Below are 27,599 nucleotides of genomic sequence, written 5' to 3'. Positions count from 1 at the left end.
GGAGCAGTAGTTTATGTTTATTTCACACAGCTTTGCTCCCTGTGCTGTTTCCATGCTGGTGTTGCCATCTTTGGTGACAACGGCACAGCAAGTACGTTGGCATCTTTCCACTGTGCACTGAGTATTATTAATGGCTCTTGGCCACCCACTAGTTTGAAGGCAGTTGGTGCTTCACCTTCTTAATAATTCACAGAACCGCATAGATCCATATTTGATGAGGATTTTGATGTTCCAGATCCAGCAGCAGTGATCAGTAAAGTAGGTTTCCATTCTCTCAGAGCAGTTCATAAGCAGTGGCAGAAACATGCTGGCTATGCCACTTGATCAGGAAAGCAGCCTCTGATGACAGATGATCTTTTGATTTTTCAGTTTATGCTCTGCTGTTGTACAATGGCACTACTCACCATTTGCATTTTTAACCTGTATTTTGCTGTTATATAGCTTGTCTTTAAAGGATATATAGCCAGATAAAGAAGCTGGCTGTGAACCTTTTGATGTTGCTGTGAATCTGATTTAAGTCAGATGGGAATGTCACCAAGCCCTTCTCTCCCTTCCCTTCCTAGTTTCCTTGTAATAGGTAGGTAAAGACAAGCAGCAGTGGAAAGCCTTGGAATCAGTCTTTCTGTGTCCTTTTTCCCTGTACCATTTTCAGTGTCGACTCATTTAGAAAATGGTCTGAAGACTCCTTAAAAGATTCCTATACCTCTTCAGGTGCCTCAGGGTAAGCTATTTTCACCTTAAAAGCTTATCAACTATTTCTGACAACATAATCCTTATATCATACAGCCAGCTCTTGGGAAACCCATCAACAAGCAGTCAACATCCTTCTAGGCTGCCTGTTTCAGATGTGTGTGCCTAACAACATGAAGCTGACTAGCAGTCTCATTCTTTTGTTTACACGACCAGTCTAGTACCATGACTGTAGGTGAAGAAATCATTGTACGGCACCCATGCTAATGTACCCTCTACGAGAATGTCCCCACTGTCCATTTGCAACTTTACCATCCCACCAGAAGTGGTCTGAGCTATGTGGACTCTGCCTCATTTCACAGACATGCAGGGTACCAAGTGGTTTCCAGAGCTGCGTGAACCCTCTGACAGAGCGGCCGTCTGTTGGGCAGTGGTTGTCCCAGAGCTGCAGGACAAGGGGGCTGAGTTGCCAGATTGAGCTGTGGGCTGGTACTTCTCATATGGTTTGCAGTGGATGGTTGTGTGCCTTATCTGCTTCCTGTTGGTGGAGGATATATAATAGTGCTCGCTGTTCATCATGCTGGCTGTCTCTGTAGGATGGAGGAAGAGGTAAAGCACAATTAACAACACTAGTAAGTACTGCAATTTTTGTCCTTCATATGTTAGCATGTGTATCTGTGTGTGTATGCAGGGGGCAAAAAAATATTAATGCTCTCAATTATTTATGTAAAGACAAGACCAGCTTCTTATCCTAGCTTCATTTAGGCACGTTCATGTGCCATCAATGGCTCAGAAATTAAAAAGGATTTGTTACTAACAGAAACAGTCCTTAGACTGCTCAGTACCGTGGGTTCTCTTGGTAGCACAGGGAGACAAAGTCCATGTAAAATCTGTTGATAATCAATTCTTTGTTGTTTCTAGTGTTCAAAAGGAGAAAATAAATTGCAGACCATACCTCAGGCTAGCATGTATTTTTTTCAATCAAATTTTAGGACTTTTCTATTCTGAGTGCTATGGAGGTGTTCCTTGGATTCATCAAGCTGTCAGCAGAGCGCTTGGAAAATGATGTATTTTTCCATTGCTGCCATAGCACCTGCAAAATTTGATGCTTTTCTTGCTGAGAAACTTAAATATTTTAAATACCAAAGCCTACCCAAAGAGCTTGCTTGATTGATTGATACAATGTGCTTACATTATCCCTCTGAAGCGCAGCATGTCACTTGCATTGCTTTGTTCATGTATACTTTGGGATAGGCAATGGTGAGGTCTACCTTCTCTTTGAGGTAGTGTGGACACACACGAATGATAAAAGGAAATTAACTTACCCTTTATGAATTCATGGTATTTAAGTTTGCCCATTGGATTCGCCTTCAGTTAAGCATACAGTTAACCTTTTTTCATTGCAATTAGTTGAAAACTAAGGATTTCCTTCCTTCTGTTTTGAACTGATATGTAAGAGGAAATCCGTAGATGTTCCTGTTTTGAGTAAACCTTTTACTAAGGAGTTCTGCTTGTGCATTTAAAATAAGAATAGAAAGAAAGAAAAAGGTGGTATTAATTCAGACGTAACGCTCCAAGTAGCAGATCCGCTCCTGAAGGCTTTGCAGCCACAGAGCGCAGTGCGAAAATGCTCTCTCCCTGTTTACTTTTAACCTCTGGTTTTTCTTGGATCTGATTCTTAGTAGGCGGTCTTATCTTACAGAAATTGCAGCCTCTATCGCCACCCCTTTTGTGGAAAGGGTCCTGCCTGTAAAAGCATGAAAATGCATCCTCCTGGGTTGCTGTTTTTCTTCTTAGCAGCATGCTTCACTCCCACAGCTGACTGCCAGAGTGAGAAGGTACGTCTGTGAGTCTTTGTTTAAATGTTCATTGAATGATTCTTCATATTTAGATGCTTGCATGTTATGAAATAGTCCTCCACAAAACTTCTTTTTTCATTGACTTTTAGCTAGGAGTAGGATAACATCCATAATTAAACTTTAGGATTGTAAAGTATCTTTGCTTATGTGTAGGTATGTACGTGTGTAGTCTAAACTGAGGAACTACAAATAAGGTTGAAGGGAGCTGCTGGAGTTTCAGATTTCTGTTTCCACACTGAATGCGAAAGTAGCAGTATGAAAGGAATATACTCAGCATCTTTGTCTTCCACTTTTTTCAGTATGCGTGATGGAAGCTTGGTATGTGGCAGGACAGGTCCATAAACTTCCTAGGATAATTTTGTTAGGGAAAAAAAATAATTAAAAATCTCATCAAATTGATGCTTTGCAACAGGGTAAATGCATTTGTTTCAGGTACGTTTCCCAGCAGCTCCCCAGTGAGGAGTGTGGAATACTTCCCATTTTGTTTCAATTTTGTTGGTTTTCTTTTGATTCCTTTGTCTCTGTTCTTGTGTTTAGCAGTAGCATCTAGAAGAACGTATGATGCCTGTGTAGATCTTTCTCTAGGCTCCATGGTGAGGCATCCCATTTTCTATAGGCTAGAATTCACACTAGTTCCTACTATATTGTCTTCTGCCATCACCTTTCTTGTGTCCTGCTGTTGGAAGAATGAGCTGGCCTGCAAAGTCAGAAGCTGTGTGGGGCATTTGGAAATCTTATTCCCTGGGGATCCAAGCTATGGAAGGGTTGCCTTGTCTTGAATGACAATGATGGGCCTTGTGGGAAGTGGAGAGACCTGTGCTAAGGAAGGTGTGTGTGAGTCTGAAAGACTTAATTTAGAGAAAGCCAGAGCACTGAAAAGATGCTTCAGTGTCAGAAATTTGGGTGGAAGCTTTTGTATAAACCCTTTAAGAAAAGGGCCATAAGTGACTAATAAGCATAAAAATAAGGTAAGACCCTCATGAACTGTTAGTTTGTAGGATCATCACATGAAGAAGTGTCTCTGCTGGTGGTTTTCATTTGTCTAGAAGCATGGGTTCTGTGCATTCAGAGGCATGGGCTCACATCTTCAACTGGTGGAGGTGAAAATTTATGTCTCTTCACTTTGAGACACTGTGTTGATTTCTCAGATCACTCAGGTGTCTGGCTCGGCATGAAAAGGTTATATCAGGTAATGAGTACCCACTCACAGAGAAGGGCAGTGTTTTGAATCACCTCTAGAGCAGTTTATTTAATCCAGGAAAAATAGCTCCTTTTTAGAGATTTGGGGTTTCTTTTTTTCCCCTAAAAGGTTTCTCCTTTTGGAGAAAGAAAAGAAACATTTGAAAGGTTATAATGGGAGATAAGGAAAAATAAAAGTCTAATGAAGTCTTCTCTGATAGTTTAGGATGGCCATTGGATCTGACTGCAATAGAAGTGCAGTGATTCCACAAGAGGCCTCCGTTGGCTTGCAGGAGCCTTGCAGGGGCCATTAAGAGAGAAAAGAGAAATTTTGAGCTAGCTTTTCAGTGATATTACCTCAGGGCTCTCTTTTGATGGCTCAGATGTGACAGCAAGTGTGTTAGCCTGGTTTGGTTTGTCTATACCTCTTGGCCTGCGCTGGGGAAGATGCAGCAGATGTGAGAACCATGACAGTTCTTCTGCTGGGGGGAGGCCAATCCCAGGCTGTGCTGGAGGAGGAATGGAGGCAGGTGGGAAATGAGGGAAGTGCTCTCTGCATCCCTGTGCCTCCAGTGCTCTGCAGCTGAGACAGTAGGAAACACCCAGGGCAACAGTAGATCTTGCGTTATGTGATCTCTGAGCTTGATTGTTCATCCTCATGCTGAAAAGGGTCTTCCTTGTACAAATGTGAAGGGTTTATGTGTCCAGGAGATGCTGGTCTGTTCAGCTAGTGTTATTGAGAACTTTTTGGGGAGGTACATGACTATAATGACTCAAGCATGTGTCTACAGCTCTGTTTTGTAAAGGGCAAATGTGCTGGAAACTTGGTGATTCATTAGATAATGAATGTTTCCCGAACTGGCTCCCAGGATTGTTGGAGCCAAACACTGACGTCCAAATGTGTTTTTCTTTCTTCCTTGAGATTTTGCCATGCAGAAGGATTTGTGTTACAGTTTGGGTGGAAAAGATAAAGGGCAAAAACAAGGGGAATGAAAGTAGCCCTTAAAAAAACCTCCCCAGCTTATTCTTTTGAGGTGGAATAAGAGAAACATGAGCACTTGAGAAGTAAGGGGTATCCGTGTCAGACTGAGAGAAGAAAATGCTGCAGCATGCAGAAGCTCAGATATGTCTCAGCTAAGCACAGAGGGCAATGGCTGCTCACACACATGCATGTGTTTGAGTGCAGGGAAAAAGTCCAGCCCTGGCAAGACGGAGCTCGGTGTGGACAGAGGCACCCTAACTCTTAACTTCTTTTGGCTACAGCTAGATGTCTTCTGCCTTAAAGGCCTCCTTTAATTTTGGAGCTGTTTGAGAGCACCAGTCTTCCTTTTCTGTTGCGTTGTACCCAAAGTGTGATACAGTCCAGGCTCACAACAGCACCTGGTCAGAACGGTGACTTGTTTTCACCCCCTTTCCCTGGCATAGCCACCGTGCACCTCACTGACTTTAAGCCCACCAGGCAGCATTGCTGCATCACAGGGGGCAGACATTCCCTCTCGCTGCATCCTCTCCAGTATCTTCAAACTTAGGAACAGTGGTCACAGATGTGCCCAAGGGAGCAGTGCATGATTTTTTTCCATGAGGCTGTGCCCCAGGAGACACCTCTGACTCAAGCTCCTGTCTGTCTTTCATCCTCTCCAAAATCAGAGTATTCAAACTGCTGCATTTATGTTCCTTGATTCCCTCTTCTGCTTTCTTAAGAAGCAAAACTCTCCAGAAAATGACTGCTTCATCAGTTCTGTCACTCAAATAAGACAGGAAATATCTTTTTTAATTATTTTCCACTTAGCTGTTTTCTTCCTCTTTTCTCCTGCCTGTTGCTGCTGACATAGGCGTATTTCTTTATAAAAAGGGGAAGATCTTACTGGAAAGCTGCCTAAAGCTCATGAAGTGTCCCAGGAAAGTAGGGTAGGGGGGATTCCACAATAACCTGTCTTGTCTTTGAGGCCTGCAAGTAATTAGAGATGCCAACAGGGAGGAGTGACAGCCGTTCTCTCCCAGTGTCCATCTCCATCTAGAAATAGAGCCACATTGAAGAAGAGAAGGAAAATGGAATAATGTGTGCATAACGGTGTCTTCCTCCACCAGCGTGACAGCGAACACATTTAATAGCCCACTTGTGTTTGACAGACAACTCCTGATGTCTGGAAGTAAAGATGAAATAGAAGATTGGAGTGTTTTAATTTGGTATCTTGTGCTCTACTGTTTGAGTGGTCTTTTTCATACAGATAGGATGGCTCAGACACCTGATAAAGGTTTGTGGGGTAATTCTGACAGTGTTAACATCATAACTCATGGGAAGGCATCCACCTCTGTGTTTCTTCCTGGGGCACCTTCCCATTCCTCTTTCCGAAGCTTTGTGTCAGTGCAGGTTAAAGCTGGGATTTGGTGGGACTAGAAAGGCAGGAGGCATACTGTTCTGTCAGAACTGTGTGCCTGGCTTCACCTGGGTCCTTTCAAAAGCCCAGCTTTAATCTGGAGACCTAATGTGTCCTTGAATCAGCTGGTTGGATGGGCAACTTCCCTACCACATCAAGCACTGCTGATCTTTTGAGACAGAGTATTCCAGAGGTAACATGTCATTTATCCATCCGTAGCGGCTGTTTTCTCTGTTTTGCTCCATAAAAAAGGGGAAATCTCTGACTGCACTGTGTGCCGGTGGGGTGGAAATATAAGGAACAGCAAAGCTGATCTCTGTCCTGCTGCATAAAATTAGTAAAGCTGGTGCACATAGAACATGGATAGGTAGATTTGGTGGATCTCAGATTGGGTTTGAGCTGTTCCTAAGGCAAGGAAATCCTTGACATAACAGGTTCCTTGGGGATTCTGCCACTAAAGGAAGTGGAGGTTACTGTACAGTAAGGAAAGCCCCAGATGTACAACTAGAAATTAATATCTATGTGAAGGGCAACCACAGGCACAGAAATCTCTTTCTTCATTGGGCAGCATTCTTGTATGGATGGCTCCAGAAGATGGCTCCATGAAGATGAGAAAAAGCTCAACAACTCCAGGCGGAGGGAATATGGGTGTGAGTCAGGAAAACGTTCCAGGGAGATGTCCCTGTGGAGCTGGGACTTGAGGGTTATCTCTCAGGAGGTTTTCCTGACAGGGTCTGCTGGCTATCATCTGGGAGGGCCTTCCTGAGCTGTTGATAACTGATGGGAAGCCATGGGCTTCCTGCCTTGTCTTGAGGCAGATATATGCATTTAGGCCTAAGTTCAGAGGAAGCAAAGCTGAGATTGCTGATGGGAATCCAAAACAAGAAATTCTGGGCCCAGGAGAGCTGCTGCATTAATGGCATTATTCAGGATAGGCTTAAAAGATCCCAGATCAAGGCCTCCTCCCAAAATCTGATCTAATGGTTTTATTTTTAGAAAATAAAGTGCCTGTAGAGGCACAGTTGAGGTGAGCTGCAGGGGGCTTTTTCCAGCCACTGGCCTTTTCAGGCAAACACAGCTCATGCCTCCCAGCTTTTCTCTGTCATCATCAGTGGCAAACATTGCCTTTTTTTCAAATGAGCAATGAGTTTTCCATGCAGTCGCTTGACTCCAGGAGCTTAGAAATTCAAGGAAATGCTTTTGGGGTAAAATCATGAGCTTTAATAACAAGTTGGCACATGACGATGATGATTACTCGCTCTGAGGCTGTACTTCCTTTGCCTGCTCAGGCTGTGTTTCATTCGAAGAAGTAGGGTTAGTGGTTATGGGGGTTCAGAAAAGCCCTGGGAGGAAACCTGAACCCCTAAAGTTACTCTGCTTGGGTTGGAAGGACTCATGCTGGATTTATCACCAGCCATGTGAGTTATCCAAGTGTCCGACCTGGTCTTCTTGCCAATGTGTATGGAGTCCTTTTCATCTAGGGTGAAAGCATCAAGGGCCATCCAGGTGGTCAGAGAAGTGCAGACCACCTTTCATTTTAATCCACATCCCTCCACCCTCACACCTTCTTGAAGACAATTGCCATGAGAAATGTTTGTGAGCAGCTCCTGGGCTCTGAGTAATAGAACTAATGCATTTGGTTCTTCAGACCCATGGAACAGCAATGAAACCACCAGTGAACTGCGTCATGTCAATGGCATGGAAAAGAGAAATGCTGTGTTGCATTTTAATTCTGTGTCTTCTGGCAAGGGTTATTGGTTTAGGGCATGTCCTCACCTACCACTACCACATGTTTGTAAAAGATCAGCTTAAGTTAGCAGTGCACAGTTATGATTATTTTAGAAATGGTTAGAATTTTTGCTGTGAGGCATAAGGGAAAGATAAAATAGCTGTGATCTACCCTATTGCCTTCTAGCTGAGATCCGAGCAGAGCAGCATGCAGCAACATGACATGATGGTTTAGCCCATATGAGTGTGTGGTGTTCCTCCCAGCAGCTGCACTGGTCACTGCCCTCCCCTCTGCTATCTAAAGAATGGTGCAATGTTGATAAAGATATTTAAGGTTGGCAAGACAAGTGGCCAGGGTAACAATTTAATCTGTGCTTATCTCCATTCTGTTTTTTCTTTTGAAGTTAAAATCCATGCGATGCAATATCAAGACGATGTTTACCTTGAATACAGCGTGTACTGCTTGTGCTGCAGCACCTAAAATGATGTGTCCAAGAGGCTGGTTAAAAATGACCCAAGGATTAGGAGTGAGGGGCTGCAGGTAAGGCCTATTTCCTAACAATGTTAAGGTTTTCGTGCAACCATGCTATGCAAGAAGTCGTGTATATACCTTCAGGAGAACGCAAGTGGGTTTTGAGCTCTAAAGATGCAATAAGTTTTGTTTTCAGATGCATAAAAATAGATTTATGGCCCCTGTTATTGTTGCTCTTGTCTCCTTGCAAATTCCATGGACTTTTTTCTGGGCATAAGGTTCTATATACACAGGAGAAATTACATGATAATTACCTGTAACTTGCCCTAAACAACTTGAATTTGCTAATGCTTCTGTATCACTTAGCAGAGGTCTGTCTAGCATAGAAACCTGTTTCAGACCCAGAATTCCATAGTGGATTATTAGGAAAATAATATAATGATAGTTCCCTTTATATATCCTCCCAGCTTCCACCAATAATCCTCTGAACTTTTTACCTTCCTAATTCACTTTATGACAATTGCTTGTTCATGTGTTCCTTGCTCTTATTCTGTTGAGCTTGGATCTAATAGGAAAAGGGTGAAGGAAAGCTGAATTTACTAGGAAGTTTTTAAAAACTGAAACACTATAGATTATTGTTTGCATATCTATTCAGTAGTGAATGTTAACTTAATATATAGTTCCATTGTCTACTGTTTTCTGTGATTCACTATTCTGTCGAAATACTTTAAAAATAGCTGTAGCAGTTTTGCAGTTTATAGCAGTTTTTGCACAGACACACATAGGAGTCAGATGGAAGCCAAAGCAGCAGTGCTATTGAGACAACTTCCAAGTTCCTTTCGGGAAGGATGTTGTGCCAAAAATAAGATGAAGTGTAAGAATAATGTGAGTGTATGCAGCTTTTGTGGAGTGTTATCTGCTCTCATGGTGGTTGTTGGGCAGACCCAAGAATAGTTCTGTGCTGCATACGTGCAGAACAAGAGACACTGCCACCAAGGGCCTACCCTGTGTGTAGAGGTGATGGATGAAGGGTTGAAAAGGAGATGCTTCTTTTGGGGATTTAAGGAGTTTGTCCAAGGTTGAACAGAGAATCTGTGAATTACAGAGTTATTAAATCCAAATTTCCAGCATCTCAGCCTGGAATCTTTGGTGCAACAGAAAGGGACAAGTCCTACAAAGAGATTTTGTTCTTTCGAGGTTATTTTAGGTGTGAAGTTTAATGTTGAATCACCCTCGAGATGCTAACTTTGTCTAACCCTCCAGCATCCAAGGTTTCTGTCCTGATGCCCACTGTCCTGTCTCATGTCCAGTCCCTGGCAGATTTCTTGGAACCAGTCTTTGAGTTAGATCAATGGGCATCCTTAGAGAAGACATAATCCAAGTGTAAACTCTTGTGTGCATGTATGGCAGAGGGAATGAGTGTCCTTCCTTCCATTCAGAGTTCAGTGCACTGCAGTGTGATTGCCTAGAAACCCTTCAACAGGCATGTGGTGTCTTTGTGTTGTAATTGTGAATCTTGGGTTGTTCTTTTTAAGATACACTGTCAAGTTAGGAGAAAATACCCTTTCCCAGCCAGGGTGCCATCACATATGTAAGAAGGAAATTGAGGAGAAAAAGTGCTGTCCAGGATTCTGGGGTACCGAGTGCTATGGTAAGTTTTTCATCTTTTTATGACATTCTCTAGCTATTGAATAAATCAAACAGTTTTAATAGGAGGCATTAAATATGCATCGAGGTGATTTTTTTCACTATTCCTTGAACACTCACAAGATCTGTTATCTGTCTGGGAAGTTCAGAATATAATGGGGAAGGAATCTTTCTGCTTCAGATGAGTTGAATCCTCTTGCATTTAACACATAACCTCCTTTGGTGGAACTTCCTTTTGTCTCTTCTTTAAAAATAAGCTTTTGGAAAGGGATGTTTTTGTTCCTCTTTAAGAAAGTTTCCAAAGGAAGAGGAAGCTATTTCTTTCTGGTGTCCTTCTAGTCTGCAGCATGTGTGCCATGTGTGCTCCTGTATAGTCTGGAGTTAGTCAGACATTCAGCCACTGAAAATACTTAGCAATTCCAATCCAAGGTGAAAATAACCATTCCAAAGCTCCCACACCGGTTTATGCCAAGCAAAGAGAATTTGTCTTGTCTCAAAAATCCCAAAGCAAGACGTACTAAGCTAAACACTTCTCATATGATTGACTGATTATGGAAATGACACTCTCCAGTCCTGCAGAAAATGGGAGATTGTTTGAGTGCTTGAGCCTGTTCTCATACAAAGTGGTTTGAATAAACAAATGGCTTTGTCAGAGGAATCACATGCCTAAAATTATCAGAAATAGTCCCCAGAATTTGGAGGTAACCTACTTCAAAGATGTGTGGATACTGTTTTTCTGAGCACACTTCCAGCTCTTCATGAAGTGAGGGAGAGCTGAAAATACTCGGTATCATTGCAAAGCAGGCTCCTGTCTGTCCTCAGTTCCAGAACAGCTCTCAATGTTTGATACTGCCTCTTGCTGGTGCTAGCAGCAGCAGCTCAACCTCAAAACATGTTTCAGTGCCTTTGCTTAAATTTAGTTATGGCCCATTGGGACTTTTCCTTAGACTTTCAATAAAAGGCTTTTCTTAGCTATCAGCCAAATTGCTCCTTGGTGCCACTTCTGGCCATATTCACCAGCACTGGGCCAGTGGTAGGTGTATTTGATAAGTAGGCAGGGACTTCACTGGTGAAGAGGCCTTTGCCTTTGCACAACTGGAATGCCTGGAGGAAGGGGAGGTAGAAAAGGGGATACAGGTGCTGGTTGTTCAGTCATATCTTATCTGGCCTATCTCTTGCTGCTAGAGTGTGCAGGTGGCTCTCAAAATCCCTGCAATGGCCATGGGACATGCTTGGATGGTATGCAGCAAAATGGAACCTGCATCTGCAAGGTCAGTGTATGATTTATTCTAAGGGTCATGTGCTTTTGTCAGAGGGAGTTGTACAATGTCTGTACAGCTGCTTTGGATGAAGGATGCCCTCCTGCCTGGAGGGTCATTAGCAGTTTCTTTCATTCCAGCATCAGTGTCTGTGGTTTCCCTGGAAGGCTGGTGTGGTCTGCAATAGCACTAAGACACTGGTAGTGAGGGTATGGAATTGGGAAGGTTCTCTGTGAGGAAGTGAAGAAAAAATTGCATGGATTTAACCCTCTGAGCAGTTGAAATAATCAGTGCCTGTCTGTGGCTGCAGGAAGCCCTGAAATAGTTGGTTCTTAATGCACAACACCTTTTCCAGACTTAGATGCTATATCTCCCAAATTAATTGGTCCTGCACCTTGGCAGGCAGATCATCCCTCTCTCAGGAAACACAGGAGAGTGCAGAAGAGTATTTAGGACTGATGTTTATTTTTTTTTCTTTACAGCTCCAGGCTTACTACAACAAAAGCATAAAAAATTCCTGCACGTTTGAATCATATAGAGCAGTGATTCTAAAATGTTTAGCTTAATGGATCAGTGTTAGGCTTGAAACTTTCTCTTATGGACTGTATGTTTTTACAGCATCCCTAATTAATAGCATTGTGAGCTAAAATCCTACCTCTTGGGCCCTTCTTTGAGAAAGCCTGATTTTGGGTTTCACTCAGAGATGCCTTATATCAATTAAAATATATGCTAAAGGTCCACAGGCCCAGTAAAATCAACGTCAAAAGTCCCATTGGCATTAGTGAGTTCCAGATTCCTTTTCCAGAGAGATAACAGAAGCCAGCTGGTACATTCTTGATGTTTGTGATCAGGACATTGTTTCTTCAGTGCCCACCAGAGTTTTGCTGGCATTTGCATGCCCTCTCTGTGTCAGCTTACACTGTGGTGATCTTTGCCATGGAGATTGATTAATACTACTGGAGCATTTAACAGATCAGTTTTCTTCACTGTTTTGTGTCAGCTGTCATAGAAAATCAGAAGTGGGGAGAGACTTTGAACTGTAACAATGTGTGGAATAATTCAATGATACAGAAATTAATATCTGGGACATCTGGGGGGTCTTCTAGGAGCAATACAGTGGGTTTGCCTGCCAGAATTGTCAAGATGAAAATCGTTTTGGCCCAGACTGTCTGTCAGGTAAGAATGAGTAATTCAAGTGAAATCTCCACAGAAATAACTGAAAGCAAGGAATGAGGGAGGGGGAAGGTTGAATGAAGAAGACTGCTGGAGATGAGAGGGTGCCAGCTGGCAGTGTTCAGTAGCAGGTGTCTTGGCATTTCGTCTTTGTGCCCCTCTCCACTGTCCTGTTAGACACATGATTCTCAGTCTTTCACTCGAAACAGTCCATTTTTCCTATTGTAAATCTGTCTCTTCCCTTACCAGAGCTATCCCAGTTTCCTATCTCTTTCTAGTCAGGTTGTTACCTACATCTCTGAAGCAGCCCACACTCAGTTCCTAGCCTTTTTCCAGACTCCTGGAACTGCCCCACTTGTCTCCCATCTTCTTTCTTGTTGCCCTCCCTAAAAAAATAATATACACAATGCTACAGCATTTTTGGAAGTGATTTATGACCAGTGCAGCCTGGCTGTTAAAGGAGCCCTTTTCCTCCAGTTGCTGGTTCGCTTTTATGCACACACATGAGAGAGGTGTGATCTTGGTAGTGACATGACAACACCAATGCTGGGATACAGGTGTGGCAGGCACTCATAACACTGCCTCCTTCCACACTGGCTGCAGGAAGAGGAGTGGGAAGTTAAAACACATGCCTGAAAAGCTGGTCTAGCTCTTGCTTTCAGGGCTGCTCTTAGAGGGCAGTACTTGGTCTCCTTGAGCCCAGGACATGCAGTTTGCCCTCTGTAAGCTCTGACTGGCACAGACAACTTTTAAAAGTAGCTGTGGATTTGCTGGTGCTGTGCATTACTGGGAAATCAGGGTGCTAAGTCTGAGGGCTGTTGGCCAGTGTATGCCTGGAGCCCTATCGCTGCCTTGTAGCTGAAGGTCAGGTTTGTCTGGACTTCCCTTGCAGTGTGTGACTGCGTGCATGGGGAATGCAACAGCGGCGTCACTGGGAATGGAAGCTGCACGTGCTATGGAGGCTACACTGGCCCCAGATGTGACCAAGGTAAATACATTGGTAACTGCAGAGGAGCTGTTAGAGCTAAACTATGATATGGGCTTGGATGCATGTGTCCCAAAAGGAGCTGGGGAGGGGCAATGAGTAGCTTGGGCGTGTAGAGGGAAGATGATCTGAGCACTAGAGATCTAGACAAAGGGAAGAGCTGGGGTCTGCTCCCCACTCCGTGACAGTGGCTGAGATGTACCACCTCTTCATGCCTCTGTTCTTTCTTTGAAAACCAGATAGATCCTTTCTTCTCTCCAAGCTTTGCAGGACCTGACTACCTAGGCTGCAGTGATTTAGAGCTGTCCATACTGCTTATATCCCCTGGCCTTTGTGTCAGCTTGGGAGTCTCTGGAAACCACATTTGCCTTCATTTCCAGATACATTGTAAGGTGTGTTTTCCAGCAGTGTCCTGCATGCTCAAAAGGAAACTCTCTTTGCTGTGTGATTCCAGAGCTTCCCCTTTGCAAAGGCGTGACATGTGAGGCCAACAGTGAATGTGTGGTAAGGGATGGGGCAGCGATGTGTGACTGCAAGCTGGGCTACAGAAAAAGTGGAAGCACTTGCCAAGGTGAGAAACTTCTCTGTGACCATAAATGGTGCCCTGTTCAGAAAAACCTTACTGCATTGGTATCTCTGGATGAATTTGATCACTATAAATGCACTGCCTACTTCGCTGCAGAGGCTTAAGAACCTGGTTTTCAGGAATCCCTTCAAGATTAATGGCTAAGGTTTTGGATCTCCTATCACTTGGTCCTGAAAGCAAGAAATGGATTAGAGTCACAGGTTTCATCCAGCACTCGCTTATAAGTGTGTACTGAATAACTGTGACATTGGGATATTGCTCTCTGTACCAGTTTAAATAATAAGGTGTGTAATTGAGGATTTCTTCACTGATTTCAAATATAAGTTTGTGAATTGGTTTTGTTAGCAGAAAGTCAATAAGATGCATGTGATTATGTCATATTAGTCAATATGATTAGCTAGCTTTGGATAGCTCTATTTTGACTGGCTTTTTGCAGTTTTTGTGAACAAAACTGTGGTTTCATATATCCTCAAATGTCATGGAAATTCGGAAATAAACCCAAGCATCCTCTGTCACTCACAGTTCTGTTACCGAAGTAACACGAAGAATGTGTCATCCAAATTCCTCAGATTAAAAACCACCAAAATGTCTGCTTTCTGAAATTATTTTATTATCCTGTGAAATTTTAGAAGCTTAATAGTATAAATCCCTTATACTCCATTCTTTCCAGGCCTTTTGCATTCTGCTGTGCTGCAGTAAGTGCTGTTTTGAAAACAGAAATTTAGTCACTCTCACCTCTTTAATTGCAGCTCAAGATCCTTGTGCTGCTTCTCCATGCTCCCCCTTCGCTGTATGTAAGGTTCTTGGACCACGAAAGTATCAGTGTACCTGCAAAGAAGGATTTCAGGGAGATGGGAAGATTTGCCAGCCCATAAACCCTTGTGTTGACAACAATGGAGGCTGCCCAGAGAACTCTACAGTTTGTGTTTACAGACGTCCAGGAGAGGTAAGGGCAATAACAGCATGTCAGCAACTTCTCGGGGTCTGAAAAAGGGTCAGGTGAGAAGTTCTTCAAATGAGCTAACCATTGTGTTGGTCAAATCTGCTCTCTTCATCTTAGATTTTGCAAAAGGAAACCAGACAGCTCGTTTGTAGGGTAACTCATTGGGTAAAAGATGATGAATGCAGCTCTATAATTACTGTGTTGCCTTCCCTTAGGCAACTTGTATTTGCAGGCCTGGGATGAGTAGGAGAAATCCTTCATCTGAATGTGTTGTGTTTCCCAACGATTGCCGGCAGTATCTTTGCGACATGACTTCCACTTGTGAAATTAATTCCCAGGGGAATCCTAGGTAAGCCAGTTTAAAGATTGCTATTAAAAAAAGCTTATTTTGAAGCTAGAATTGAAACTGAGTTTGGATGAGCTGAATTTTGAAGAAACTGAGCTAACTGAGAATGGGCCAGAGCTGCCTTTTGAGTAGACCCTATTTGTAACAAGCCCATTGAAAGTAGAGTCAGTCATTGTAAATTTTGGCATGTGGGTCACAAGGTGCTTTGTGGGGCAGCAGAATCTTCTATGATGTGAACTGGAGATGTAGCTCCCCAAGTTGGTGGTAGTAGGTAGGGTATTATCCATTAATAATCAATCATTAAAAGAGAGATGTGTGACTCTTGTTTGCTCATATTTGCCCACATTTGATTGTGAATGCTAAGTCTTTGGCTCTCCTCTCACTTAGGACTGTAAGCAAGAAATGAGAGTTGCAGATTGACAGGGAAGGGGGAAGTTGAGGGAAGAAACAACAGACATAACTTAGTCCTCTGGAGCAAAACATCTAGCTGTTGATACTCCTTAGATGGGAAATACTGCCAGATCTAGGATCATATTTGCATAATTCCCTCCCAAACACCAGATAAAGCTTCACTGAGGATTTTGTGTGTTACCAAGAAAAGGTGGAGCTTCTCTGAGAGACTGAAGAGGGAAAGAGCAGTCCCAATGCCTTGACCCTTCCTTCTCCAGTGGTTGCTATAACTGTTAGCACACACTTGCTCGTTATGTGCTCCAGGCCAGAACTGAAACACAGCAGCTTCCCTTGCTGAAGATCTGCTAGCGAAGTGCAGGACGCGGTGTTCAGCACAGTCCCTGCCTTAGTAGATCTGTTCCTCACAGCTGGCACTCAGCCCTCTGAGGCTGGACTAATGTCAAATTCCTCCCCTGTGTCGCATGTCTTTGCATCCCTGAAACAGAAAGAGCAGAGCCGATGCTTGGACAAAACCCAAACGGGAAAAAACATGGTTATCGGCCAGTGATCTTGGGTAGTCCCTGAGTAATGACTATAAACCCGTGTGAATCAGGACGGAGATTTTCACATGTAGATAAGCTTTTCTGGAAAAGTCATTAGCCTGCCTGGGGCCCTCATTAAGTCTAAGATGAACCGTAGCTAACTGATGCGCTTGAGCTGGCACTTCTTACTGAATCTGAGAGGTCACATAGGAGCTGTTTGCTAGATTTTCACTTAGCTTGTGGTTTTTAAACATTGCCTCAAATTTTCAGATGCCGTAATGACTAGTACTGACTGAATATCTAGTTAGAAAGATGTTGGTAAATATATTGTGGCTATCTGCACCCTGAACTCTAGAGCAGACAATCCTTATTGATTGCTGATTGTATCTGAGAAAGCATCTTCATTTTCTTTGGGTGGGTCCAAATTTGCTTGCGCTCCAGAAGTGTGCATCTTTTCCTGACAGTTTAGGAGAAGTTACTAAGCTCTTACCTATACCTTAAAGCTGCGATTTGTCTTTCAAATGTAGATTCTGACATGTTGTTCTACTCACATTTGTTGAAAGCGTTGTGAAGTGTTTTGTAATGTTTTTTTATGTTTCATTCTTGTCTCTTAGCTGTGTGTGTAAAGAAGGGGAGATTGGAGATGGGAGAAGTTGCTATAAAGATCTCTTGGGTGAAATAAATCAGCATAATTCACGAGGAAGGTTTGCTAGGAAATTAAACGTCGCCAGGAAAATGTTTGGTAAATGTCTTTTGAACTTGTTTGGGGAATGGAGCAAACATGGGGACAAGAGGGTGTCAGAAAAGGCTAAAAGCCTTCCTGTGTAACAGATCTATTTTGCAGTATATGAGCATGGGCTACAGATTAAACACATCACATCTCTGAACTCATATAATCAGTTCTAGACTGGATTGAGGAGACTCTTGCAGAGAGCGCTGTGGATGTGTATTAGGTATTTGGCAGTTCTGGTGAAGAATGTGCCATATCTACAGAAAAAGTTATCCTGAAGGTGTGATTCAAACCCATTTGTATCAAACCACTGCTGTGCCTCCACCTGCAGTATCTGTGTGAAGGCTCAGCAATCTTCAGCTGTCGCTGAGTTTTCTAGCAGTGATGCTTGAGGCAGGTGTGCCATGGGTCCTCTACTTAGTAGAACATTTACTGAGCCCATAAACAGCCTTAATGAGAGGCTATTACAGAGGTGAAAAGGCTTTATTCTATGCACCATGGTACTTTCTGAGTGAGGAAATGCTTTGCAAAGCATAGAAGACTGTTTTAGAACCTGTGTACTGCAAGTGTGGGGAGTGGTATCTGCAGAGCTTAATTTTTTGCCTCACTGTAATCCAAGGAAAGCATGAGAACCCTTTAGACCAAAGCATATTTATGTTAGATACCTTCTCCAGCTCATCCTCTGCACAGTCTTCTCTATCTCCACTAGCTTGACAGGATCATAGAGATAGGTCTCAAAGCTCAGCTTAGTGTTTGTGAATACCCCTCCCTGCTACATATCAGTGTTGGCAGCACTCATTTTTTGCATGTTTCCCATAATGATTTGTGCAATGAACAACAACATGAGGCTCTCCATGTTCCTAACTCCTGTGCAGTGGGACTTAATACCTAATGACCTTTGTTGACGTGGATTTTGTTGATGGGCCGTTGATGATTGGGTGAAGAATGACAGCTGTGGGTTCATAGTAGCTTCTCAAGAAGTATTTATAGTCTCAATAAATTCTGATGACACCCCAAAATTAATTGTTCCAAAGGAAAGACAGAAGACACTTGACCCAAGAATAAGATAGTAAGAATGTGGAAACAAAGTTATGAATATTCTGCAAATTTCAGCAGCGGTTCAGAGTGAACCAAAGTCACCAGCAATCCTTCAGAAATCTTGTGGGCAGGTGCTTAAAACAATAGCAACCAAGTTGGGCTGTGATAGCAATGCCAATCTCCCTCTGGTTCCTTGTAAACAAGTACTAGTTACGTGCATTGGGCCAAAAATGTGTAGATTGAATTGTGCTGTTAAGAATAATGATTCTTGCTGGAGTTAAACCATATGCTAAGTAACTATTTCACATTGCCACTCTTTTTACAGCTTCTGGTTGCTCAGTGTTGCTGACTAAATATGGACCTTTCACAGTCTTTGTACCATCCCTTCTTCCCATTCATGATAGAATGGAATTTAATGTAAGTTTTCTTGGTTTTAGCAGATTTTTTCTGTTCTTTCCTGCTTGAGTTCTGCAGCCTGTAAAAGCTGATGGATATGAGAGGAGAATTTGGGAATGCAGTATTTATAGAAGCAATCTCTTGGGAAGACTCTTCATTGTCTGGTTACGTTGCAGTCTCACAGAGGATGTTACATCCCTCACATTATTTTTAAAACCTCTATCTCTCTCTTCAATATTGTCAGAGTTTGTTTGGTTTTAATGTCAGGAAGTGTAAGCATTTCTGGTCATTCTTCATTTAAAGCTCAAACCTCCTCTGTGTGACTATTCTCAAAACCTTAGGTGGCTTTCCACTTTTTGAGGTTGGAGTTTTCAAAAGGGGCTGAAATTTGCTTCGGAGTCTTGGATTTTGGGTCTGTGGCCCTAAATGTGGGTATGGTGTCAACTTCTTGAGAAGAGCTCATTTTATTGGTGGGCATAGCGAGTATGGCAGGACAAGAGTTTGGGAATTCGAGGCATCAGCAAGTAGGTCCTGCAGGTCATATTATTATTTTGTTTATTTATTTAAACTCAGTTGTGTTCTTTTGCAGTAGTTTTTTGCACAGCTAAGCCCACGACCAGGCTATCCATCATTAGGATGAGAAAGTATATAAGCCATTTTCCCAGGACAAAGCTAAAAATCAGCACACATGAGCTACAAAGGCAGCTCATGCAGTAGGGATTTTATTTGCGTGCTAATTGTGTTTCAGGTGGCAGCTAGCTTACAGCTAGCACTTGGATACGAAAAGGTAAATGCCTTAAAAATAATCTAGACAGACCAACCCCTTTGAACATTACATTTCCAAGGGGTTTAGAAATATCATTCCTTTGCTTGATAGCAAAGCTATCTGTGCAGCAACAGTAACTCACATACTCACACAGAGTCATCGGAGCAACTCCTAACCAATAAGCTGTCTCCTACTAGCTTGTTGAACGTTAGTTTCCACTAACACAAGCCAGGCCCTGTGCCTAGGTCATCAGGGTAATTTCTGGATTCACAGAAAACACATCAGGAAAGGCCGCCGAGTTACATAGTCTACCTGTTCCCACAAGAGTCAGTTGCAACTAAATCAATATTGACAGGATATTGAACCACCAGGAGTGGAAAGCCCAGAAAAGAAAGGAAGAAACTAAATGTAAATTCAGTTGCTCAGACCACCTGTATGGTTCAGCATAAACAAAGATTGTGTATGGGGAGCTTTGGCAAGTTTTATAATCTGGACCATGCAGGAATAGTTTCTAAATTGTCCAAGACCAACAAGTTTCTGTCTAGGGGACTCCTCTAAAGTCACTTTCAGGTTAATCAGTCTCCCTGTATTTGAGTATGTACACAAACAGAAGCAAAAGAATTGCCACAGTGCTACTCCAGTGAACCAAAATGAAGAGGGAAACTCAATCCTGTATGCCAAAAATTTCTCTGTGTTAGCTGGGAGAAAGGTAATGTTATGGCTCTTTCATTTTTTTTTTTCATGTCATTTATTTTCTTCGTGCTCTTTATTCCCCATAGGATACCACTGCTGAGCGTTTGTGCAGGATGCATGTTGTTCCTGGTCTGCATTTGATAGAAGACATGGTAAAAACCAAGACTCTGTGGACCTTGTCAGGACATCAGCTAACATTCAGTGGCCAGGTAAAGGATCTTCTGAAGTCCTGTTTTCATGTAAGACAGAGTGGACCTTGAGCATAGTTTCCTCGGTGCGCTTTTTTAACCAGAAAACCTCTTTCTCTAATCAGTCTGCCTGCAACCAGAACAACAAGCTCCTTTGTGGAGTCCAAAGCAAGTTGAATTAAGACCAGACACCCAAGCAATCACTTCTCCCTTCTTGCAGACAACTAATTAGCCAGAATTCAACTTGTGAATGGTCTTTTCTTGGTCTGTATATGTATTTTGGAGAAGAGACCTTTTCCCTTCATCACTGGCAGTTACAATATTTTTGTAGCTGACATGGAAGAGGCAGCAAAACCTCTCTTCCAAATGAATGCTTCTCCCTGGAGATTGTGTGCTTAGGCACAACCACATGCTGAATATTTTCTCTTCCAGTTTCCCTTTTACCCTCTTTCTATTTTATTTTTCTTAGTTTTCCTAGCAAAGATTTGTTCATCATTATATTCTGATATGGAAAGCTTTTTTTCCCTTTTCCAATTGACTCATATTTTCCAGGATCCACTGTCCTCTCTGTTCTGCACTTTTCCTGAATGCATACTCACAGCTGGCCAAGGGAGAGCCGTTTGTTTCCTCTCTGAGGATCCAGCCTTGGCCTTGAGGTCTAGGTCGTAATACATGCACCCTGCGTGCATCAAAAGGACAAAGCACTATTTGGAGCCGTGGAATCCGAACTGAGCTTGTCAATGCTTTTTTTACATTTCTTTCCTGTTTGTTTACTCAGAGTCCTTTGATGTGAGAAGTCTGCCCTCCCCTTCCTTTGTTTCAGCCAGAATCCTCAGTGGTGTGAGCTGAAGTTCAGGGCAGGGAGGAGCAGTTCAAGGAATGCACGTGGTGAAATGAAAAGCACAGGGAAGTTGTGCTTGGCTGAACTTGGATTATGGCTGCAGCACCAAGCTTAGTTTGTAGCTTACTGTTAGAAGACCCCCATACTTTCAGCTTCAGTGCATAGTTGTATAGAATATGGAAGGACCAGATATGTTCCTTATAATTCAGTGAGCCTGACTGGTTTGACTTTGTTATAAAGACTCCTTGTTGGTATTGTGAGCCACTAAAAGTTGCAGTCAAAGCTGTAGTTCCAGGATTGCCTCCAAATCCTGTACTTCAGTATGCAGGAGGCACCATTCTTCTCTCCTCGTGCTTGGCAGACTGATACAGCAGCTACTTGATGGTCAGTGCAGCCTTTTGTGATCCAGAGCAGGGATCAAGCACCATTCACACTCAAACTCAATTCTGGAAATGATTGTCCCAGATTAGGTCTTCTTTCTTTAATAAGGCTTAAAAGTATCCTCCAGGATCAAAGTACTGCCCAAACTCAAGTAGAAGTGGGATGTTTGTTTTACATGAGGCCACTCCTTAAATTTACTTTTTCCAGAGTAACTCCTACAAGGATGCCGGAGAGGGACTCTTCATCAGGGACTGTAGCGATAGGACAAGGGGCAGTGGGTTTAAACTTAAACAGGGGAAGTTCAGGTTAGATCTAAGGAAGAAGTTCTTTACTGTGAGGGTGGTGAGGCACTGGAACAGGTTGCCCAAGGAAGTGGTAAATGCTCCATCCCTGGCAGTGTTCAAGGCCAGGCTGGACAGAGCTTTGGGCTGTGTGGTCTAGTGTGAGGTGTCCCTGCCCATGGCAGGGGGTTGGAACTAGATGATATTAAGGTTTTTGCTCACTCAAACCATTCTGTGATTCTCATTCTGTTTGTGCCTTCACCTTGCTGACTCATAGGCAGAGAGCACTGAAGGGAAAATTGTTTTATGGATCTATTGTTATATGACAGATATACAACAAGAAAATAACCTTTTATTATTATCCATGTATACGTCAAGGCGTTTCGATATCAAGACCTGCCGGGGGAACTGTACAATGTTTTGCGATCGAACCTGCCAGCAGCCAATGGCATCATGCATATTGTGAACACCCTCAGGAAAAAACCCAGCACTGACAACCTCAGAAACCCACAGGTACACAGCCATTCGTATTTCTTTTCTTTTATGGGACAGTAGACGAAACACTTAAAATATAATCTCTTTTCATCATTAAACTTCCAAATCAGTGATGGTTTTTTTAAAGGGAAAAGGCTATTTATTCTGTTTTCAGCTCTTAATAAGGCCTGTTAGGTACTATTATGTCAGTATGGCATTAAAAGTAGCTAGTAGCACTATATAAGTCAGATACAGACCTCGCAATGAAGCTTTTACAGTGCTTGGATGAATAGTGAATTCTACTTTCATGAGGGACCACTTCAGATGTTTCCTTCCCTTGTGATGTTGGCTTTGCAATAAAGGCTAGTGATCACGTCAGCCGTTTTTGGCATCAAGTCCCTTTGTACCAGTGTTCCTTGGAAATAACGTTCTGTGCCTCTGCATGTTCTACGGGAAGCACTTTCTGCCAAACCCCCATGCAGATTCCTGCAAATAAAGGTCAGACAAGTTTCTTCACAAGTTTTGATACTTGAAGGGAGGTTCTTCCTGTTACCTTTGTCTTCATGGGCAACATGGCAAAAAGGAAGGCATCTATTTCCTCTGCATTTTCAGGAGTATGCACACGTATTTTCTCAGCATTGGAGCTCGTTTGCAGGTGGCAGAGTGAACTCTTGTCCTCAAAGCACAGGGAGATTTGAGATGAGAGAGCAGCCCCACTGCCTGCCAGCCCAGAACTAATTTGTATATCACTGGAAGTACGGTATCTCTAGTTTTAATGATAGTAAGCAACTGCCTCTTCATGTAATTTAATCTGAAGATGGGAGTGCGAAAACACCAGGGTGCTCAAGTGCACTGTACCTTGGAAAATCTGGTTTGTTGTGCAATGGAGGGAGTTTGTGCCTAAGGTACTGCAGGCTCAGTCCTTGTAGATCAACTGGCCAACAGGGGAGGTTTGAAGACTTTGAGGATGATGGTCTTCCATAGATCTTTACATGCAAACCACAAGCATAAACTGGCCAAGGGCATTCCAGTATGTTCTCAGATCTTCTTTCAGTCCTGGCCATTTACCTCATTATATCTTCTTGCAGAAAACTATTGGTGAGATCCTTGCTTCAATGGAGATCTTCAGTAGATTTGAAACTATACTGGAGGTAAGCATACGTTTGTCTGCCCCAGGAAGGTGAGGCAGTGCTGCTGCTGCGAAGCCTGCTGCTGTTTTTGTGGGAGTTTTGAATAACTTTTAAATACATCTCAGTGGTTTAGCTTTTTTTCTGAATGCCTTTTTCTGTGTCATATTTTGTGTATTTTACACAAGCAAATGTGGTTGTCAAGATCAGCGTTTTCACATCTATAGGGCACCTGGCACAGGCAGCAAGCCTACGTGCCTCTTTCCCATCTGCTTCCCCACCTCCCCTTCCCCTCTACCTTGGAGAGTTTTCCAAAGCATGTTCAGTCTTGACCACTGTCAGGACAAAGAGTGAAGGTTTCATGGGTGCTCATGCCAAGCTAGATTGTAGCTACCTGGTTTAGGGGTGTAGATGTCTAAATAAAAGCAGTCTTCAGGTTACAAACACTTGAGGCTGCTGCCCAGGATTAATTTAGTTAGTATTTTCACTAAGGACAGACTGATTTTACCTCCATCAGAGTCATCTGGATCTTCTCTAGGATTGCTCACAACAATCTTGGCTTGCCTGTTTTCAGCTCTGTCGCTGTTAGTTGTTTGGAAAATTCACTAATTGCAATTGTGATTATAGGCTTGATTCTCTTTTTCTTTTCTTCAGGAAAAATGATGCAGTTTTAGTCTCTGTATATGTACCTGTATAGTCTCTGTATATGCATGCAGGGAGCATTTGCCCAGTATTCACTTGTTCACATCAGCTTCATTCAAACCACTGGCTTCATTGTCTAAGCTATGTTTTTGTAGCATTTATGCCTCTGTTCTATTACATACCTATCCTTGGTGTCTAGTTGCCTCCTGTATACATTTGCTTTTCAATAGCTCTGCCTCTAGTGGGTTGCTTAGTTTCCTCTCCCTTCCTGATAGACCCCCTCACTAACTTATGCTAGATCCATGATGAAATATTTTACTGGTTTTGCAGAACTGTGGCCTGCCTGCAGTACTGGATGGACCAGGCCCCTTTACTGTATTTGTACCCAGCAATGAAGGTGTGGATAAGTTGAGAGATGGAAGGCTCATTTATCTTTTCACAGAGGTGAGCACTTATAGTACTTTAACACATCCTGAGCTGACAGTGTTGCACTAGGCTGTGCTGGAATGGCTTGTACCATGTTATCTGATCATTGCTGAAAGTTGTTCTTCCTGGAGATGGCTAAACTGCGCCTGTTTCTGTAAGGCTTTGGAAAAAAAGTGAATGCTGATGGAGCCTGCAATGAGAAATATGGTTAACCAGATTGTTTTAATGTGCTGTTTGGCTTAACTTCTTCGCTGTGGCTTTGGGTAGGGGAAAATGAAAGAACTTATTCGCCAAGTGAATTTACTGCTATAGTACATTTGCATTGTAGTCTTTGGTTGAAAGAAAATGTAGTTGCCTCCTCTCATTCCTGAGCATTGAAGAGGTATCTAATTCTCCTGTTCTCTTCTTTCCTTAGGGCATAAATAAGCTCCAGGAACTTGTGAAACATCATATCTACACTTCTGCAGCGGTAAAGCAGGCAGCTCTAATTCCAGATAATTGGGGTCCTTTGGGCCAGCATGTTATCAACTATGCGATTTGGCAGAGAGGTTGGCTTGGACTTGCCCTGGAGGAGCAGAGATGTGATTCAGGATCTGATGAGGCAAAATGATTACCATGAAAGTGGTTGCCAAAAGGCACAGCTTGTGCTCTTCATCATGAAACTCTCGAGCGTCCTGGGAGTGATGGTGCTCACTTCCCAAATCATTAAGCTTCTCAGTACAGTAGCTGCAGTTTACATTTTTTCTGTCTTTAGAAATAAGCTTATTTATTATGTTCTCTATTATGCTTCTGACTGAGCTTTCATTTTTTATTGAATATGTCCTGGAAAATCCCCTTATTAGTCTGACCCTACTTGCAGGTTTAAGTGACACTATCAGTGAGGCGTGATTTCAGCTGTGCTGGAGTATTACTTTCACAAGGAATGAAAACCAAGGCTGCTGCCACCAGCAGCGCTGTGTTTGTGGTATCAAACAATTCACACAAAGTCCTGTGTTTCCCTCTGATCCATTGTTTGTGTTTAAAGTATTTAATGAAATATAAATATTGAAGTCAAGTCCCATTTAGAATGTTTTTTAAGTGGTAGGAATCTTGGAAGGATTCAGTAAGCTGTACTGAAATGAACCTGCTTTTTCATAGTAGTGTCACCTTGTGTTTTTATTTCAGGTGACTGTAGAGAAACTGATGATGATGCCACACATTGTTACTATGGCTAACCAGATACTTACCATCAACATCAGTGCAGATGTAAGTATGAATCAAAACCCTTGTGGGGAAACCCTCTTGTGCTAGGAGAAAGTCTGGATGTGGTTCTGAACAATGTGGTTTCAGCCCATCTCTGCTTCCTCCTCTGCTTAAAAAACTTAAATAAGGTCACTGAATTCTTATCCAACCTGAGACTCCACTAAAAGGCTTGACTATTTGTGAGGTTGTACTTGATGATGTGTACCATGTGCTTCCTGCATTGCCTTTATGTAGTTGATACAGTCTAAAGGGCTAAAATGGAGATAAATTATTTGTGTTTCTGTATCAGGGAAGAATTCTGATGGATGAATCAGTGATCCCCATAAACATGCGAGACATTGTGGCATCAAATGGTATCATTCATACCTTGGATGGCATCTTTATCCCCCCTTCAATAATTCCCATTTTGCCTCACAGATGCAATGAAGAGCAACATAAAGTGGTGACGGTGAGTCAGCTTCTACTCTTCTCATGCTAGTGGTTGCTACAGACCCCTCACTTGCCTGGAGGGACAAAAGCAGGATGTGTAGATTGCATTTGGGAAATGTGTTCACTCTAAGAGATCCCCTGATGTGAACTTAGGCAGTATCAGCACTGTTAGTGTTTCTTCCGCTAGCATTAGGTACTGCTTTCCTGGCAAATGTTCCTTCTAGGTGGTTGTTCTTTCCTTGCACCCATCCCACCTTTGATTCAGAAGTACATTTGCCTTTTTACAAGGCCTTATATGATCCTCCTCACAGCATAGTTGCTAACTCAGATGACAATGCTTTGTTCCCATTGCTGTCAGCATTGGTGTCCTGTAGTCTGGACACGAAGCAGTCATTCAGTAGCAGGAGCTACAAATGCTGTGCAATATTCTCATCTGAAAAGTTTTGTATGCCTTAGTTTAGGTGCTTGCTCCCCAATTTGATCATTGGTAGGTTATTGAAGAAAGAATATAAGGCTCTGAATAGGCAAGAGGTACCTAATTTGGAGAGATACAGTTAATCCTTAGTAGCCAGAGGACCCCTGTAACTTGCTGATTTAGTGAGGCCTGCTGTGTGGATGCCCAAAGGGTCTCCCAGCACAGGTGTGTGTCTAGTGGCTGATAGACACACAGAATGCACCCATCTTCCAGTCAGGTGCAAGCATCTCCTTGAGGCAAAGGAGTAGTTTTATTTATGTGATAAACTTAGCCCATTTCAGAGTGTTGAAACCCCCTCCTACAAATGTTTCTGATACATGTTACGATGTTTTGGATATATACTGGGAGCAGTAGCTCTGTAGTATTCTTGGCCTGGGCAATGGGTTCCTTTGGGAAGATGAATTTTTCCTTCTTGTTCTCTTAACAGGGCTCTTGTGTGGATTGTGAGGCCCTCAACAACAGCATTTGCCCACCTGGCAGCAGAGAAATGGTAAGTATTTGTGGTTATTTTGGTAATTTCTTTTCTGCATGATGATATATAAATGTACTGATAGGCATTTCCTAACCCAAGCCTCTTTCAAATAGAGAGCAGGAAAGGCAACCGGTAGAGAGGCTTGTTGGAGGATACATACTCCCCACATATCCACAGCTCTGTGATCCCAGACTGCCACCCACTAACCACTCTCTGCTGTCTCTTTTTCTGAAGTCTGTCATCTGAATCAATGGATATAGTGGTGAGACAGCTTGGGCTAAGTGGAATTGTAGACTTGCAGCTTTTAGCACTTCTGTTCTGCCTCAGGCAGAGCTTTCCTGCTCACCTGCCAAGTCTACCAGCTCCTCCAAACTGCTAGGACCCAGCCTGATCCTGCTATAGTACCATCCAGTACTACCACTGCCTAAATCACAGCCAGAGAACCACAACAAGCTTTCTGCACTGCAGAGGGTGAGAAACAATTTGTTCTTGGCCTGTGCTTCCTATTGATTCAGAGATGAGCAGAACTAACTGAAGGTGGTGTAAGGAGGAGGAGGTTATGTGCTGGTGTTTGGATTATCCCATGCTGAGTTTAGCAGAACAGCAAGTTCCAGGAAATCCCCATGTGAAGGCCGGGCCCAAGATGTTGTTTGTGAAAGCCAGAGAGGTGTTCACCGCTGTTAACTGTTGGGTGTCTTCTGAGAGATCTGACTTTCAGGAGATCTTACTGATACAGTCTCAGCATAAATATCTAAAGTAGAGCTCTGCAAAATCACTAGTCTTCCATATTCCTCTCTGATTGAGGCAGGTGAAGCCAGAAT

General features: G+C 42.8%; 1 protein-coding gene across 2 annotated transcripts in view; it reads left to right on the top strand.

Moving 5' to 3' along the window:
- The first annotated feature begins 886 nt into the window (after positions 1–886).
- Positions 887–27,599, top strand: part of STAB1 (stabilin 1) — a 61,492-nt gene continuing 34,779 nt past the window's right edge. The window contains exons 1-20 of one of the 2 annotated variants that reach the window (XM_030500545.1): positions 887–1,322; positions 2,393–2,528; positions 8,239–8,375; positions 9,842–9,957; positions 11,139–11,224; positions 12,319–12,388; positions 13,278–13,373; positions 13,825–13,941; positions 14,706–14,902; positions 15,115–15,248; positions 16,792–16,919; positions 18,271–18,362; positions 19,887–20,009; positions 21,870–22,004; positions 23,054–23,116; positions 24,065–24,178; positions 24,576–24,629; positions 25,325–25,405; positions 25,692–25,850; positions 26,734–26,796. In XM_030500545.1, the coding sequence (XP_030356405.1) occupies positions 2,448–2,528; positions 8,239–8,375; positions 9,842–9,957; positions 11,139–11,224; positions 12,319–12,388; positions 13,278–13,373; positions 13,825–13,941; positions 14,706–14,902; positions 15,115–15,248; positions 16,792–16,919; positions 18,271–18,362; positions 19,887–20,009; positions 21,870–22,004; positions 23,054–23,116; positions 24,065–24,178; positions 24,576–24,629; positions 25,325–25,405; positions 25,692–25,850; positions 26,734–26,796 (2,046 nt within the window). In that variant the 5' untranslated portion in view covers positions 887–1,322; positions 2,393–2,447. Of the gene's footprint in view, positions 1,323–2,375; positions 2,529–8,238; positions 8,376–9,841; positions 9,958–11,138; positions 11,225–12,318; positions 12,389–13,277; positions 13,374–13,824; positions 13,942–14,705; positions 14,903–15,114; positions 15,249–16,791; positions 16,920–18,270; positions 18,363–19,886; positions 20,010–21,869; positions 22,005–23,053; positions 23,117–24,064; positions 24,179–24,575; positions 24,630–25,324; positions 25,406–25,691; positions 25,851–26,733; positions 26,797–27,599 lie in introns of both variants that reach the window. The other variant, XM_030500546.1, reaches the window with a different exon arrangement.

The sequence above is a fragment of the Strigops habroptila genome, chromosome 11, assembly GCF_004027225.2.
Source record: "Strigops habroptila isolate Jane chromosome 11, bStrHab1.2.pri, whole genome shotgun sequence".
Lineage (NCBI taxonomy): Eukaryota > Metazoa > Chordata > Aves > Psittaciformes > Psittacidae > Strigops > Strigops habroptila.
The sequence above is the reverse complement of the archived record's forward strand: the minus strand, read 5'-3'. Positions and strand labels throughout refer to the sequence as shown.